Here is a 16,874-nt window from a genome sequence, read left to right on the forward strand (position 1 = left end):
CGAAACTTTGCAGTTTTGGAAGCAATATCTAAAGAGTGATTAGTAATAGCGAGGAAAAATCCAGTTGGTACATGCCAGGCAGTTTTATCGCGTATAACATAACTCACTATTCAAAAGAAGAAAAAAAAAAAAAAAAAAACTACGCACATACAGCACATTATATAAAACACTTGTTGAAAGAAAAGCTAAAAGATCAACAAGAACATTATATTATGTTCAATTTTAAAAAGTTTCAGCATAATATCGAATTCAATAACCCTAATTTTGAATTACTTTAAAATTATTGACATTAGTTTTTTTAAAAAATTTTATAAATCCTTTCTAAGCACTTTATTTGCTCATCACATTAGGTTTTAAAACTAGTAATATATTTGAATTATATTATTTTAACATAAAATGAAATTTTTTTTTCAATGAAAATTCGTATGCTTATTCACATATAAGTCACATATTTTAATTAAAGTTACTTGTAAGGCATCGAATTATATGGATTATTTTAAATATATTTGAACAGTATATAGTAAAACTGTAGAATAGTTTTTCTTAATTTTTTTTTATTCAAAGGGTAGTCAAATTTTGAATTAATTTTAAACAGAACTATTTCAACAGCTATGGGACTATTTAGAGTAAAAATTTATCTTATTATATATTTCGTTGATAAATTTCTTTTTTTTGCTTAAAAAAGAAATTATAATAATAAAAAAACTTTTGTAATATCTTTTTAGCTTTTAACATCTATTAAATTTTTAACCAATTATTATTTTTTCTTCTATATCTACATATATTTCTTTTCTTTTTGTAGCAATAATTAAGATGGAATAATTTAATTCTAAAACACTGTAACATGTTTTACTTTATAGTTATTAACAGTTTTTATTTTAATATTTTTCCTTTTATCTTAATTAAAACTCATAAATTAAAATCATGATTTCTTATTTAAATTCCTCTTGATATTTCAATAGGTTTTAGACATTACTAACTTTTTCTTGACATTTTTTTTCCTTATGACTAATATTTTCCAGAAGAAAAATTAGAGCCTAATTTTAATACTTCATAAGATAATTTACCACAGACCTTAGAAATTATTTGTTCTTATTAATCTACTAAAATGTTTACAAAATGTTATAAGTTTTAGAAATGTAAAAACTTGCGTATTTCCTTAAACTGCTGACATTAAGTAATTTGCTGAATAAAAATAATAAAATATCCTAAACGCATTGATCAGCATCTTAAACGTAACAATAGACAAATAAAACATTGAATACTTTTAAATATAGAACAAATTATTCCTCAAAGTAAAATATAAAAAAATTAAACATAGCTTAAAGAATCGTATTATGAAGAATGTAAAATTCAAAAATATTAAAAAACTAAAATGTTTTTTTTTTTTTAACCCTTAAAACAAAAATTAGTATGAAAACTTTTTGTTGATAGCAATACAAATTCTTGAAATGTATTCTATTGCAATGAAATGCATTTCTAATTTTTGGTAAAGAAGAATGGAAGGGGGGGGGGAGGAAAATTACTCACTCTTTAAGCTAATTATAGCTGGATTAAAAATAAAAAATAATAATAAAATGTGAAAAAAATGGTGGAGAATATTCTTAGATCATCCCTCACTCAGAACGAGTATATTCTTATACTAATTCTTATGTAATATATGTTAATGATCCAATCAAGCAAGTGCTCTAGAATTTCAAAATATAACTTACAGCTAAAATTAGTGATTTAATGTTTATTTCACATTTTTTGAAATAGAAAATAGTTAACATAATTAAATCGTTTTTTTTTTAAACTGAAAAATTTGATTCTAACTTGTCCAATTTTTCAACTTAATAAAATAATCAAATTTATGAAACTGAAAGAATACCCATGAATCTATCAAAGTACAAGAAAATTAAAAATTCCTTTTAACATAGCTGCCAACACAAATACAAAAATCCAGTAGATTTTACGAAATAATTAAAAATTTCATGATAATTGTTGCAAAATATACTAAAAATTTTTACACATAGGGAATTTTAGTCATCAAAATGGAAAAAAAAAAAACTAATATTTTTCAGTTTTGATTTCACATTAAATCATCTTGAAATGTTATATATTATGTTTACTCATAATTTTCAAAGATAGTTAACTGAATTTTAGAGATGAGGCTTGCCTTATTATGTATTAGTGACACTTATTTAAATTTTTAAGCAAGCAATAATCTACACAAAAATTCTATTTCAATACAGATTTTTTAAGGAAACTTTCTCAATTTAAAGGGAATTTTCTAAGTGTACAAAAAATAAAAGAATATTTATTAAACCAGTAAAAATCCAGCAGAGTTGGCAGCCATGCTTTTAATTTAAACCATTATATAATCTGATAAGAAAAAAGTAATGAATTAATTTGGAGTACCTTCTCTCAAAATCATTAATCTACATAAAGGAGTTCTTTAATGATTTAAAAAAAAAAAATCTAAGTCAATAATAAAATGATGACAAATCACAAAAATACTATAGATAAGATAAAGTTTATCTCTATGAATTGCTAACAACCAATTATTTTTAAAGATCTTTCAAAAGATTGTCCGTTCGAATTTTGAAATCTAAGTAAGTTAAAACACGTTTTTATTTTATGTATAAAATTTTATTTTTTGTTTCTTGTATAAAATTTTTAATCTTTGCAAAACATAATGGCATATAAATATAACATTTGTAACAGTGTAAAGAAATTCTATTTGTAGTATTGAATGAAACCAATTTTATACATAATTTGTAAAAAAAATAATTACTAATTATGCATGAGTCTGAAATTTGTTTAAAATTTTTTCTGATCAATGGTCTCCTAATTTAGCACCTAAGAAAAAATACTCTCACTTGTTAACTAAAATTTTAGTATTAAATCAAGTATGAAAATTAAATATAGAAAAAAAACTGGACTTCATTATTACTTTTTCTTAGCTGTGAATTATGGTTTTTGCAGATTGGGCTCTATTCAAACAGCCTGTTGGTAGTCTTTAGAAAAAAGTAAATACATTTAACCCTTTCGCGACGAGTTTTTTTTTCTTTTTCACAACAACAATTTTGGGTAGCGCCATCTATGTTCTGTGAATGAGAATACCTTCAAAAATATTGGCAGGACTGATGGGAAAGTCTCCTATTAGACAGGGAAAGGTTTCTGTCCCGTTAGGTGCGAAAGGGTTAAATAAAGGACGGATATATTATTTACCTTCCTTTGAAAAGTTTTGATCAAGTTATTTGAGGAGAATGAATATCATATTTATCAACTAGCATGAAAAAAAATCTGAAGACAAACTAAAACAAGTTTAACTAACTAATTTAAAATTAAAGTATTTATATTGAAATTAATATAAGAGATCTGCATAACAATGGGAAAAAAATGATAGATTCTATATTATTAAAGCTACCCAATATAGAAATTACGAATATTTTGTCACTGGTTCTGAGAACCAATAACTAGATTACACACATTTTACATTTAATTCAAACGAAAAAAACTAAATCACCATATTTATGTTTTAAACATGATTGTCTGGAACCACCTACGAGTATTTCATGGTGGTTCAAGTCGGATTTTAGTGGCCAGGGATCAATATATCACTGTCATTTTTTTATCAGAGTTAATTTAAATATTTTAAACTAAAAGAAATTTTTAGCTAAATTTGCTAACAGCAGTTAAAAATGCACTTTGTTAGAAAGATAGCAATAAAAAAAATATTTTTAAAAAAATGTGAACATTATTTGCATTTCAACTGCAATATGAATGATGCAATACTGTTTAGAAATCAAGACAAGGCAAATTTTTAACTAGACAAAATATAAACCGATATTTCAGATGGCAAATCACATTCTTTTTTATAGTTAAACTTTACTAGCCACAATATTTCTTTGCAAACTGAAAATGAACATTCCAACAACAGGGGTTCTAGGACTCTGAGTTAAAGGCATTAACCCCTTAACAATCGGTTAATTTTCAAGAAAACGGTCATGAAAGTGTTTATTTTGCCCAAATACACGTATTTGATTAGTGCTGGTATCTAGTTTAAAATAAACTATTTACAATTACCTTAAAAATATCCTGGTACTGCTATATGGTGTGTAAAATGAGAAATAAAATGTTTTCCGGGCAAACAAAATGGATTAGTTTTATTCTTATTGGATCATTATTACTGAACACTCCAGTCCATTAATATCACGGAAGCAAGAAATAACGAGCGGAAATTCACCACGTCATATTCACGGGAGCGAGAAGGGGTTAAAAAATTAAACAATTTCCCGATTTTCTTACAGCTCAGGAATAGCCACCTTATTCACCATATTTGAATGCAGGGAATTTTCCCATTTGGGCTATACTAGAGAATAAGGTTTAAATTTTAACTAAGCTAGCTGAAGAATAAATAACACTTTTCTGATTAGATATTCTAATTCTGAAGAAAAATTAACATATCTCAATATCTTTAAGAAGGTTTGGTGTTAATACTTTTCAGCTCACAGCATTTACTAATATAAGTACTAAAACTGGCATGCCTACAATCATCCATAATCATTAACTATTTCATTTCAATTTTGTCAAAAGACGGCTTCACTTTATATGAACATCATATTTACAAACTTTAAATGCATAGTATAACTAAGCTTTATTCAGGTGTGAATGTGAGCCCATCTCAAAATTCCTGAAAATTTCTTGAGTAAATTTAATTAATGACACATTTAAAAAAATTAATGTCTTCATAAATTTAAATCATTGATATTTTCAAAACATGAAAATTTTATATAAATTGTAAGTAGATAGGAATAATCTAATATATATAATTCTCTTATGTGCCACCCAAATTTTGGCTGTATTTCTTTTCCGCCGGTGGCAACGTTTGCTTTGTTTTGTTTACATTACTATTTCTCTTATACGACGAATCGACCAATGATTGCCGCTACAAATGTCACATGCCAAATCTAGCTGCGGTGGCTCAACATATAGCGCTTTTAAAAACGGAAACTGAAATAACCAGAGAGCATCAGCTGCGGCAATCTCATACTATTAAGCTAGGCAGAAGTGAGTAGTCCTTGTCGATAGATCTCTATTTTAGTATTTTGTGGAAAGCGCATTTTTACATAAATTTATATATTACGAATTTCTTTGATGATTTTTGATTTACATTACGAATTATACTATAGCACATTTCTAATAGGTTTAACGAATTACGTGTCATTTATTTGAATTCAAATTTATTTTAATGACTTAGTATTTACTAAAAAGATGTAAAATTTTTTTAAAAAAAGTTTTTATATGGATTTGAATGATTGTTTCGAATTCTTAGAATTTTGTGTATTTGCAATGTAGGTAAGTTAGTAGCGAGCGAAGCGAGCTTGGTTTGCGTAGCAATTTTCGGGGGTTGGCGAGCAGGGGGCGCAGCCCCACTAGTTATGTATAAATTTACTTTTATCTCTAATCACATCTATTATTCTAACAGAAAAAATATTTAGAAATGAAAGAGATGCCAAGCATAAATTCTAGTTCTATTATTTTGAAATAAAATATAGAAGAATTTTTATACATAAATGTGATCAATGATTTCCGGAAACTTCTGGACCTTGGATTTCCAGAAACTTCTGAATTACGGTTAGAGAAAAATAGATTTTTTCCGGAGCAAATCATCTCTGTTTATTAAAAAAATAGATCAATAAAATCACAGACATAACACAATAAGTTGTTAACTTTTAGAATTTCAAAAGTCAACAAAAAAATTAGAATTAATTGTAAATGAGACAAGAGTTATTATAATTAGAACTGCTTGATATTATTTTTTAGTTGAACCATAATAGTATGCAACTAAAATCTGATATGATATTTGAAAATGACATAATTCCCTTCAGGTCAAGATCTTCATAGTTGAGCATTTTACTAAAATCATTAACCAGGCATGGTTTATCCATCTAAATTATCGTTAACTTTTAAATTCCTTTAACAAGGGAAGATTTCTGTAGCACAATGCAAAAAAAAAAAATTACCAAGTCTCAGCTACTTCAGAGCAGCCGCCTGCAAGAAATTTAAAAAAAAAAAAAAAAAATATCACAAAAAGAGACCAATTTGTAGCCACTCTTAATTAGACCTCTATATTTAAAGAAATAAAAAAATTGCAAATTTTGGCAACTGTCGGGAAAAAGCTAACATTTTGCATTAAAACTATTACTAAAATTTTTTGCCCTTTCTTTATTATTAACTATGACAATATTTTAAAATACTATTCTAGTATGTACACATTCGAAAAGCTATTGAAAAAGTAAAACTGAATTACAATAACTGAAAGTTTCTGAAGTTTTTTTAAAAATGAATTTTAGATAAAACTATATTATTTTAGAAACCATTTTTCTTTAGTTCCAAAAATAAAGTCACTAAAATTATTATTTTACTAAAGAGATATTAATAGCTAAAAGCTATTAATAAAATCTTATTTAAGAATTAGAATTTTTTTGAGAAAATTATTACCTAACTCTTTTATTTTCTTAAAACATTTAGTTTTTAGTTTTAATCACAATTTAATTAATAATTTTTTTTCTTCTCACTATAGAAATCCCAAGCTCAACAAAACTATTTATATCAACTAGAGATCGATAAGCGAATATTCATTAAAAAAAAAGCTGATTAAATTCAAAACAAGATAAATTGGAAAAAAAAAATCGTGTAAAAAAATGCAAAAAAAAAAAAAACAGATAACTTCGTATGTTATCTATTTTTGCAACGGCTCACAATATAGTTATAATTATAGAAGTACACTCATTCATGATAAACAAGAAAATGTAAATTTTTTAGATGATAAAAAGAATGCCCAAATTATCTATAGATGAGCAGGCACGATAAAGCGTGGAATGCTATTATCTGTTAAGTTACACTACATTTTCTTTAATTAGGGTCACTCATTTTTGTTTTGTTGGAAATTTAAAAACCGAAATTATAAATAATGAATAACATATGAAAATAAATATATGTTTCGATTTGAAATTTGATGACGATAAATTTATTTTGTAAATATAATGTTAGGAGATAATTCTGTGAAGCGAACTTACCGCCCTATTCACAGCTACTTCAGCCAACTGTTCTAACACAAAGGTTGGCCGAATTTCAGGATATATTTCATGCACAAATTCCTCTATAGGTTCATTTTTAATTAATGTCAAATTTACACTAGGTTCTGCATTATCTTTCAATCGTTTTTTAATCGGCTCACCTAAAAGTTCACTTTTTAAATCTCTTTCAAAATCTTCAGGCTTAAAATGCGCAGAACAGATGCGCGACCTTGAGCAGTCGAAATCCTCGTCTAGGCCGCAGTTTAAAAGCCATTTTTTACGAAGTTCTTCATTTGATTTGGGCGGAAAACGATGAAAAGTATAAATTGAGCGATGTTTGTCATATGTATTTTTACAATTACGATAGGCACAACTCGGCATATTTCAAAAAAATAATAGCTATTCGAATTTATTGAAAATTTTCAAATGTTTAAAACATGTACAGACTCGCGTAGACAAGATTAGGCAGATCACAGCAAAACAACTTATTATTCTTTATCGTCACAAGTACATACGTCATTTTGCGCCTGCGCACATAGTTGTTTTGTTGAAAACTTTTTCTTTTCAATTTTTATCTATTACTTCATAGAATTGAAAAAAAAATTGTGGATTAAAAAGCATTGTTAATTACGATTTATTTTAAAAAATAAAACGCAAACAATTAACAGAAATTACAAATGATTCGATATTGAAAACTTTCGTTTTAAAACAAAATTCATTGAATCGGGGATCTTGATATTTCATTACTTGTGCTGCCATCTATGTGGTGATAAATTCTATAATAATATCTATTCTTTTTTTTTATTTGGTTCAGCATGAATTTTTCCCGCAATAAATACTAAAATTAAAACCTCTTTCTTTTCCAAATACATTAATTGTTTTTGCTTTGAAATAATATATATTATTTAAAATTAAAAGAAAGCAAAGAGTGAAATAAAAAATTTCAATTACTAAGATAAAGTTGAATACCGCAAAAAAAAAAAAAAGTATTAAACCATTCGTAATTGCGCTTAATTAAATAAACATTTTTAACTTAATTTTTAAAAATTCTCAAACTAATGTTGGTCTTATCAATAAAATTGATTTTAAATCTGAATATCTTTGTAATAATAATTATTATCCAAAAGAAAAACAAAAAAAACACTTGCTTAAATTGAATTCACTAATACTTAATTAAAGTTAGCTTTTATAATTTATTTGCGGCTAATATTTTTTTTTTCAAAGAAGAATTTAAAATTCTTTAATTTTCTTTTTTTCTAATTCACACGCAATGCAGTAGTGCCAAAAAGGAATGAGTTTTTAATACAATTTCGCTAAAACCTTTAATTTATAAATAAGTTGGAAAACAAATTTTGAAAATTCAATATTAATGTTTCAAGAAATAATACATCGTAATTATAACTATCCTTGAATAAGTTAATAAACTTTGTTGTCTTTTGCACACAATAGTTATCTTCGAAAATGTCTTAAGCCAATCAAATCTAATTCAAATTAAGCAAAATTTATTAAGTTAAAATATCTAAGAGACAAAGCATTTATTTTCCTTTAAATGTAGTTACAGTTTTTCACAGCATTTTAAGCCCTGAGGGACTAAAACATTTATTATTATTCATTTATTTTTAGCTTATTGTGCAATTCCCAAATATTTTTTTTTTTTTTTTAATTTGATCAATAAATGCTTGCTTCCTCTAACAATTTAAATTTCACGATTTTATTAGTAACAATAGAGTTTGTAGGAAATCAAAACCATACCCAATTACAATGAAAGTTTTAATTTAGTTTTTTATTTCATTTAGTCTAGATACACAAATAACATGGCTTACCAATCAAGCAATTTTTCTACAAAATTGCAAGAAAACAAACTTGTTTCGAGTAATAAATAACTCCTCAATAAAATAAAATGAAAGAAAGTATGCATTAATTACAAAACATACAACTGATAAACAACGAACAACAATAATTTTAATGGAATTTTATAAAAATGACATTCAAAAGCTGATGAATCCAAAAGTTTTAGAGCCACTACTTTTAACAAATAAGAGAAGTGAAAAATCTATTTTATAGTTTATCTATTTAATTAGAAATGAGACAATTTTTGGAAACAGCTTTATTATTTTATGAACGTTTTGGTCGATTAAAGGTCTTAATTAAAAATTGCATGCACACACAATATCTGGACACTTTCTTTCCTTCTAAAATTCTGTTTTTCTCTATTAAAATGAAAAGATTTTAATGAAACTTTACTGAAATGTTTTGAAGATTGAACTTATTGTTTCTACTAACAATTCTCTATAAAAGTAAGAATAGTTTTAAAAAAATTTTTTTTTTAAATACCAGAATTTTTTTTCAAAATTACTAATAAACAATATTTGTAAATTTTATTTTCAGAATAACAAGCTGTTGAATCATCTGTTCAGCAAACATGGTTCTATTTTTTTAAAAAGAAACATTAACTTACACTGTTTTGTAGACAATATTAGCCATATCCAATAAAATAAAAAAAATACTTACTTGCCTACTTTTAAAGCGAAAACTTAATTTTAAAAAAAAATTATGAAAATAAATATAAAAGGTAAGGATATTTCCATACAGAAAAATCAAACAATTTTTTTTAAAAATAAAGTGAAAAATTTAGTTTAAAAAATATTAATGAAAATACATATAAAAGTTAAGATATTTTCAGACATAAAAGTCGACCTTTATTTAAAAAATTAAATACCTATAATTTTAAGTAAATACAAACAACATAGTTAAGAAAGGTTCATTGTGTCATGAAAAATAAAGGGGCATCCTTAAATTGAAAGAAAAAAATTATTAAAATGAGAGAAAAATCAAAAATTGAGGGGGGAAAAAATCCAAACATGGTACTAAAAGCTGGAAATTATAAAGAATCTCTGGCTCTTGTTAATTCTGTATTGTTATCAGGATTCGTGAAATACAGTTGCCCAGCATTTTTAGCCTTCGAATTACGATTTTACATCATTCTGTAGTTTAATAATAGTATATAAAAAAATCGGACTTCAGCGATATTTTTTTTTTTTTTTTTTTTTTGCTATTCTCTCGCTTGTGGTTTCAGCTATCAGCGGAGGAAAGTCCTATTTTTTTTTTCTTTATCTTCGTACTGTCGAAGATAAAGTTTGAAAAAATATTTTTGTTGATTAAATTGGCTAAAACAGAACCAGTGCGTCAAATAGTTGTAATTCGAAATTAAATAAATTTGAAATTTGTCTGAGCGAAAGTATATAACAAATGTAATAGAACTTCAAAGGAAAAAAAATAATAATAAATTAGAAACACTCATTGCAGAAAAACCACAATGATATATGACGAAGACTTCTCAAAAGCGGGACTCATGACTCGTAAAATTTTCGATTTAGAAGTATGGGGATTTTAAAATTCGAGACGAAATCAGCGAAAATTGAACGGGTGCATTAAAAATCTATAATCCAAATGCGGTATTCGAAATTAATTTCCGATAATACCCGATTAAAAATATTTCATTTTAAATCTGTTGTTGAACAGCCGACCCAATTTTTCGGGTTTACAATTACTAATGTTCAACTTCTTAGCCTTGTAATTTCGAACCCAATCCAGAAGACAAGGAAACTCCTGGATCAAGTATGGGAGAAATTTGCCTTCGTGGAGGACTTCTCGATGGAACCAACCAGCGTTTGCATTACATGAAGAGGAAGATAATGAGAACCTCCCACGGTTAGCCTGACAGCAAGGGGACTCTAATCCCTGAACTGTCTACCACTGAGAATCAGCACGGTGGTCGGGGCAAGCCGGACGCGGAATTCTTATCGACCAGCCATCGCCGGAATTCGAACCCGGTTCACCTCATTGGAAGGCGAAAGCTCTATCCCGTGAGCCATCGCGGCTCCTATTAGATGTATTGGTATTTCTGAAAACCATGTAGAAATCTGTAGAAGCAATAATTGCTGAAAACCTACATGAATTATGATAAAATCGGTACAAAATCAAGCCTGTCAAAAGATGATCAATTAAATGCGCGATTTGAAATTTTCGTGACGTATTAATTTCGAAAATTGAAAAACGCATTCGATTTTATTATATTTCAGCAAAATAATATCCACAGCAATCGCGTAATTTTTGGCAAGGCTCGTGATTTTTGCACTTTTTTGAGTTCCTTGTACTCAGAAGTATTGACAAATTTGCGTCGGAGATTACCACTTTAATGCGTGCTTCGAAATTTCCTTGGTTTGTTAATTTCGTACTAAAAAGAAATTTGAGAAACGCGTTTGATTTATCAAAATAATGAAAAACATGTTTTTATTCCAAAACAATTACGTTAAAAAAGAAACATACGTTTGTGATTTTGGAATTTTGCTTCGAATTTCTTCAGATCTCGCGGACTCGATAGAGTTAGGACGAAATTGCATCCCATTTATATATGTATTACTTTGAAATTACGTATAGGTTTTTATTATTTTGAAATTTCTTTCAAAAATTTTATATTTTATTATGTAGTTATAAGCATTTAATTCATTTGTAATGAGCATTTCAAATTAAATATTTGATTTTTAGGCATGGATCGACTCAACAAAATTTCAAATTTGGAAGGGGGGGGGGGAAACGAGACATGAGAAAGATGCTAATATTTTTAAGAGCTGCCAGAAATTTTCGTTGCCTATCAACATTTTTTAAATTCTTTGAGTCTGAATCCTATTATTCCGAAGTTATGCTAAACCTAAAACCAGGAACTTAAAAAAGAAAAAAAAAAGTTGAAATAAACCAAATAAATTATTAAAAAAATTAATAGTTTTAAAATAAATTACATAAATATATTAAGTATTATCTTTAATTGTAAAAGTGATGTAGCTCAATTTTCCTTTCTTTTTTTGTATTGCATTTGATTAAATGTTGCATTTCAAAAGTGAAGCAATTACAATAATTGCATTCTTAGATTGCATACCCGTGTAAGTTGACTACTTGTAGGACAATTTGACTGTCCACTAAGACAAGTGGTCAACTTGTAAACCGGAAATTTAATTGTTATTGTCAGTTTGGCAACTGATCATTAAGGTGATCACTATACAAAGGTAGTCAGCTTAACAGCTTTCACTGTACTTGTTTTTGTCTTTCAACACATAAATTTGCAAAATATTAATAGTTTTTAAAATTTAATAAGATTTTTATACTAGAAAGAAATTGTATCCCTATTGAACAGAGAGTACATGTTTTTTTCTTTTTTTTCCTTTTTCAGCAAATACGTTTCTTTAAATATAACTCCCCTAGAGCAAAAGAAAGCCTATTCAAATTAAAAGTACAACAGAACTGTTTCCTATTTCAAAAAAGCGAAAGGTTTGTTCAATCTTATCTCAGAATGATGTATGTCAATCTAACATATGATGCCAATTTATTCTCTTTCAGCTGTAATAGTAAAATAATCAAACTTATAAAAAACTTAATATTTTTCGGAAATTTATACAAAATGTATCAACAATTTCCACAGAAAATAAAATTATTGTTCATTTTAAAAGTAGAACTTCTTTCATGGCTAAGGAAGTTAGATTCATCTTAAAGGGCATTTCACCTTTTGAGTAATTAAAAGCCTTTTTTTCAAATAAAATTTGACTGCTTATGTAAATTACGACAATGGTACTGCCATAGATTATGACATGTGACTATTAAGTAGTTTTCCTCTGTAAAAAATCCCAAATTAGTTTACAGGCAGAAAGAGCAACATAACCATTTAGTGAAAATAAACTAAATAACAAAAAATGAGACAAAGCGAATAAGTGGAAATAGAATATAAGCTAAGATAGGGAAAACTACATTTTAATGGCTTTAAGTTCAAAATTTTTCAAAATTTTACTTACTTAAAATACAATATAAAAACATTTTAAAAACCATGAATATTTGCTGACAATACACTTTACCAATACTACATAGCTCACATATTCCTTTAAGTATTTAGTAAATTTAATATAGGAAACTATTCTACCAAAGAAAGGAATACACCAGAGAATTATCTTAAACTTTTTGTGAATTCTCCAGTCTGATTGATAATATGGTCACATGAAGACTATAATTAAAGTGAGAATAAAGCTGAATAAATCATCATATTTCTGAAATATTACTACAATAATTTGTTGGCTCTGTTTACGACTTTTGCAGTATTGTACAAACTTTAAATAGCAACTTGTCATACGACAGGAATCAGTAAGCAAAAAATAATCGTTTTGCATAATACAGAACATTGCTCGCTATAAGATTAAGTGATATTGCTCATAAAGTATTTATCCCCTTTATAACCTTTCAGCCACTGCCATATTTTTATTTCAATTTCACTCAGCTTTAACCTTTTCATGTGGGCTGCATAAGACATTGCGGTCTGCTGAGGGGCTTTTTCTGCCACTGGGGTGGGAAGTATGAAAGGGAACCACTGATTGCAAAAACCAAGTAAGTGATGAGCGTGAAGAAATTTTATCCTCCCCCTGTTTATCTAAACTTTTTTTACAAACTCTAAGACCAACATAGTAAAGGTTAATAGGATGGACACTAAGAGGATGTTTCCCATGCTTTTGCATAACTCATTAAGCGAAAGGAATTTATTCTGGTTGCTAAATTAGATCTGTCAAAGTGTCCTGCTCTTTCGAGCTACCCAATTTTTAAGTCTACATTTGATTTAGCACTTAAAAAAAGTAAAATAAATAAATTAATAAAAAAAAACATTCCACATTTCGATTATTTATAAACATCCTGCCATTTCTGTTATAATAATTTATACATGCTTTTGCATTCATCTGCAAGACATTTTTTCTATTTTGCTATTTTCAAGTTTATTAAAGGGAAATTCCAATTGAAAATAATTTTTTAAAGTTCATAAATACGTATATTTACACTAAATGCTAAAGTAAATAAGTGATAAAAAATTGTTTTTTTCCTTTCTGCTGTTATATTTACAACAATTTTAACAAAAACAAAATTTTAAAAAAAATATTTAAATTCTTATAATTATTGCTATCTTTGATACTATTTGATATATTCCAATAAAAATATTTATAATTTTAGTAAATTTCTTAAGCAATTCACATTTAATTTCTATCAAAAGTCTTAACCACATGTTTATTTTAAACGGAAATTTTTTTTAAATGTAGCTTGTTGTTGTTTTATAATAATTAAAAATTATAACATAAGGGATCTAAGTTATCACTGATACAAGAAAAGAACAAATGTAATTCTTTGCTCATTAAGAAAATAACGATTTTTTTTAAATTTTTTTTTTTTTAGCGTACCTGTATTTCATGTTTTCAACCAAAATGAAAATAAAGCATAATATAAAAGTTAAATCCTTTGAGGAAAATAAATATATATATAAATAATCATAAAATAAATAGTTAAAAAAATAAATAAAATTTTTTATCCCGTTAGAAAACTGGATTTTTTTATCTATTTCCTTCATTAAAAGAAAATGTAACCGAAATGTTATTGTAACCAAATTGTGAAGATTGTCAAAATATAAATTAGGAAATATACAACTCAATGTATATGATAATAGTTATGTACCATTTCTTTCATTCTTTACTATTCTTTAACAGCTTTTTAACAAAATAGTTTTTCAACTTTCGTTGTCTTTCAATATGATTTTTCAAATATGTAATGTATATTTACCTTATACATAATTAATGTCCTTCAGTTGCAAATGATTCATATGGTTGTGTTTTTAATAAATTTCATGAAAATAACAGACTTTATTGAAATTATATATATATATTAGATAAAAAAAATTATAATTTGTGAATTTTTTTAAATACCTTCATTCAAAATTTTAATATATTACATTCATTCACTTATCATTTTCACTAAGCAGTAGACTTATAACTTATTCATGTAACAGAGTTATGAAGTTTCAAAGTTCATAAATATTAGTTTCAATCTTATAAAGCAATAAACCAACGAGATATTATTTACAAGACTTTATAGAAGCTTTAAATCAGTCAAACTATTCCATAGCACGAAAAAAAAACACTAAAATAGCCACAAATTATGGTTACATAAAAAAGTAAAATACATAACTATAAAATGACATTTATGATTTGAATTACAAAAGTTTAGAAAATACATCATTTATGCAAACATACGAATAGATATAAAATCAAGGCATTTTTCCTCGACAATATATTTATTTTTTTAGAACCGTGTATTTTTTTATAACAAGAACAGAAAACAAATCCTAAAAATAATATTTGTTTTCAGCATTTAAAATAGTTTAATTTTATATTTATTTCAATTTAAAATAATTTACTTGCTTTTTTACGAAGATTATTTGACATTATTTATCTATAATTAAAAATGCTATTCATTAAAATTAAACTATAACAAATAATTTGTATCTTTAAAATATACATATTTTTTACTTATTTTTGATTACCAGTAAATATTTGGTTGATAGAGCCCAAAGAAGGAACCTGGATACTAACCCTAAAAGAAAACCCTGGATACTTACATGGACTTCTTAACGCATGCAAGAGGCTAATGAACCTCAATCTATTCTGATAATGATCGATAGAAAAGAGATAAAATAAATATCACACTCAAAATTGCATGCGTCTTCTCTTACTTTTCAAAATATCAACATTGACAAAAATGTGTAGCAGATCCGGTTTGGTTACAGGTTGCAACATAAGGGGTTAATTGATCAGTGATTTAATCAGTGTTAATCAGTCAGTTAGGATTTATAAATTTAAAAATACTAAATTTTAACAAAATATTTACTTAACTTACATGTATTGAAAGAAAATTTTAAAAAAAGATAAAAAAAATAATAATAATACTAATGTTATATTATGAAAAAATAACACCACTTTTAAACAGGGTGTGTGGCCAAATCTTTCAACAAAAAATAAGCACCTTTTAAGCACTCAAAAAATACTTTTAAGCACTATATACATAAACAAAATGCAAAATAATTTTCTAAGACTTTACATGATCATGATAAAATAGCTAGTTTTTGACAAGAAACTCTTTTTTTGATTATATTAGCCATTAAAAAAATGTTTAGGAGATTTTTCGGTTCTATTTCAGAGGGTGGAAAATGAAGTGTGAAATTGAGAATAACTTGCAAAATGCAGCAGAGTTTCAGACGAGATTGCAATAATCTGCACGTATACTTCATTAAACCTGTAAAATGATTGGCGCTTTCATACGCTGTGGACGGATGGTACACTGAAATAGATATTTAAACTAAAAACTGAATTCTTAAAAAAAATTAACAGAAACTTTTTTTCATTTTTTTGAAATAAAAGTAACTAATGATATATAGGATTAAAAAAATAAATAAATAAAGTTTCTTATATGTCTTGATACACTCTTAAACAATTAAAAAAACCAACAAAATACACTTAAATATTTAAAAAACACTGCATTTAAATTATTAGTTATTTTAATTTAAAACAATCAAATTGAAAGGACTAAAGGCTGAATATCAAATAAATAAATGTAAGCTTTATTTTAATTATTTAAAATTTCATTTGATAAAAAATTATTGGGGTATTACATACTTACTCTCCAGAAAAAATTGTTCTTTTTTTTTAAAAAAAAAAAGGTGGTGAAAACTAACAAATATTTTATAATGATGTATAAATTATTTGAATGCAAAATACTGCTATTAAATTGTATAACTTATAATGAAATGAATATTTTAAAAAAATAATGAAGAGTTCTTTTCTTAAATATATTGATATCAGAATGAAATAATGCACTGTGATCCCAAAGTAGCAGATGTACAACTGAAAATAATCTTCAATAAATAAAATATTTGGGAAAAAAAGGGGCATTATA

At 26.2% G+C, this 16,874-nt stretch overlaps 1 protein-coding gene across 12 annotated transcripts in view; it reads right to left on the reverse strand.

The window, feature by feature from the left end:
* Positions 1-16,874, reverse strand: part of LOC107437065 (cellular tumor antigen p53) — a 75,919-nt gene that overhangs the window by 26,317 nt on the left and 32,728 nt on the right. Inside the window, exon 1 of one of the 12 annotated variants that reach the window (XM_087150992.1) lies at positions 7,068-7,562. The exons of the other annotated variants lie outside the window; for them this stretch is intronic. Within the exon in view, the coding sequence (XP_087007118.1) occupies positions 7,068-7,448 (381 nt within the window). The 5' untranslated portion in view covers positions 7,449-7,562. Of the gene's footprint in view, positions 1-7,067; positions 7,563-16,874 lie in introns of those variants that run through there. 12 annotated transcript variants of the gene reach the window in all.

Source organism: Parasteatoda tepidariorum, chromosome 9, assembly GCF_982258835.1.
Source record: "Parasteatoda tepidariorum strain Cologne lab strain chromosome 9, Ptep-v5.0, whole genome shotgun sequence".
NCBI classification, from domain to species: domain Eukaryota; kingdom Metazoa; phylum Arthropoda; class Arachnida; order Araneae; family Theridiidae; genus Parasteatoda; species Parasteatoda tepidariorum.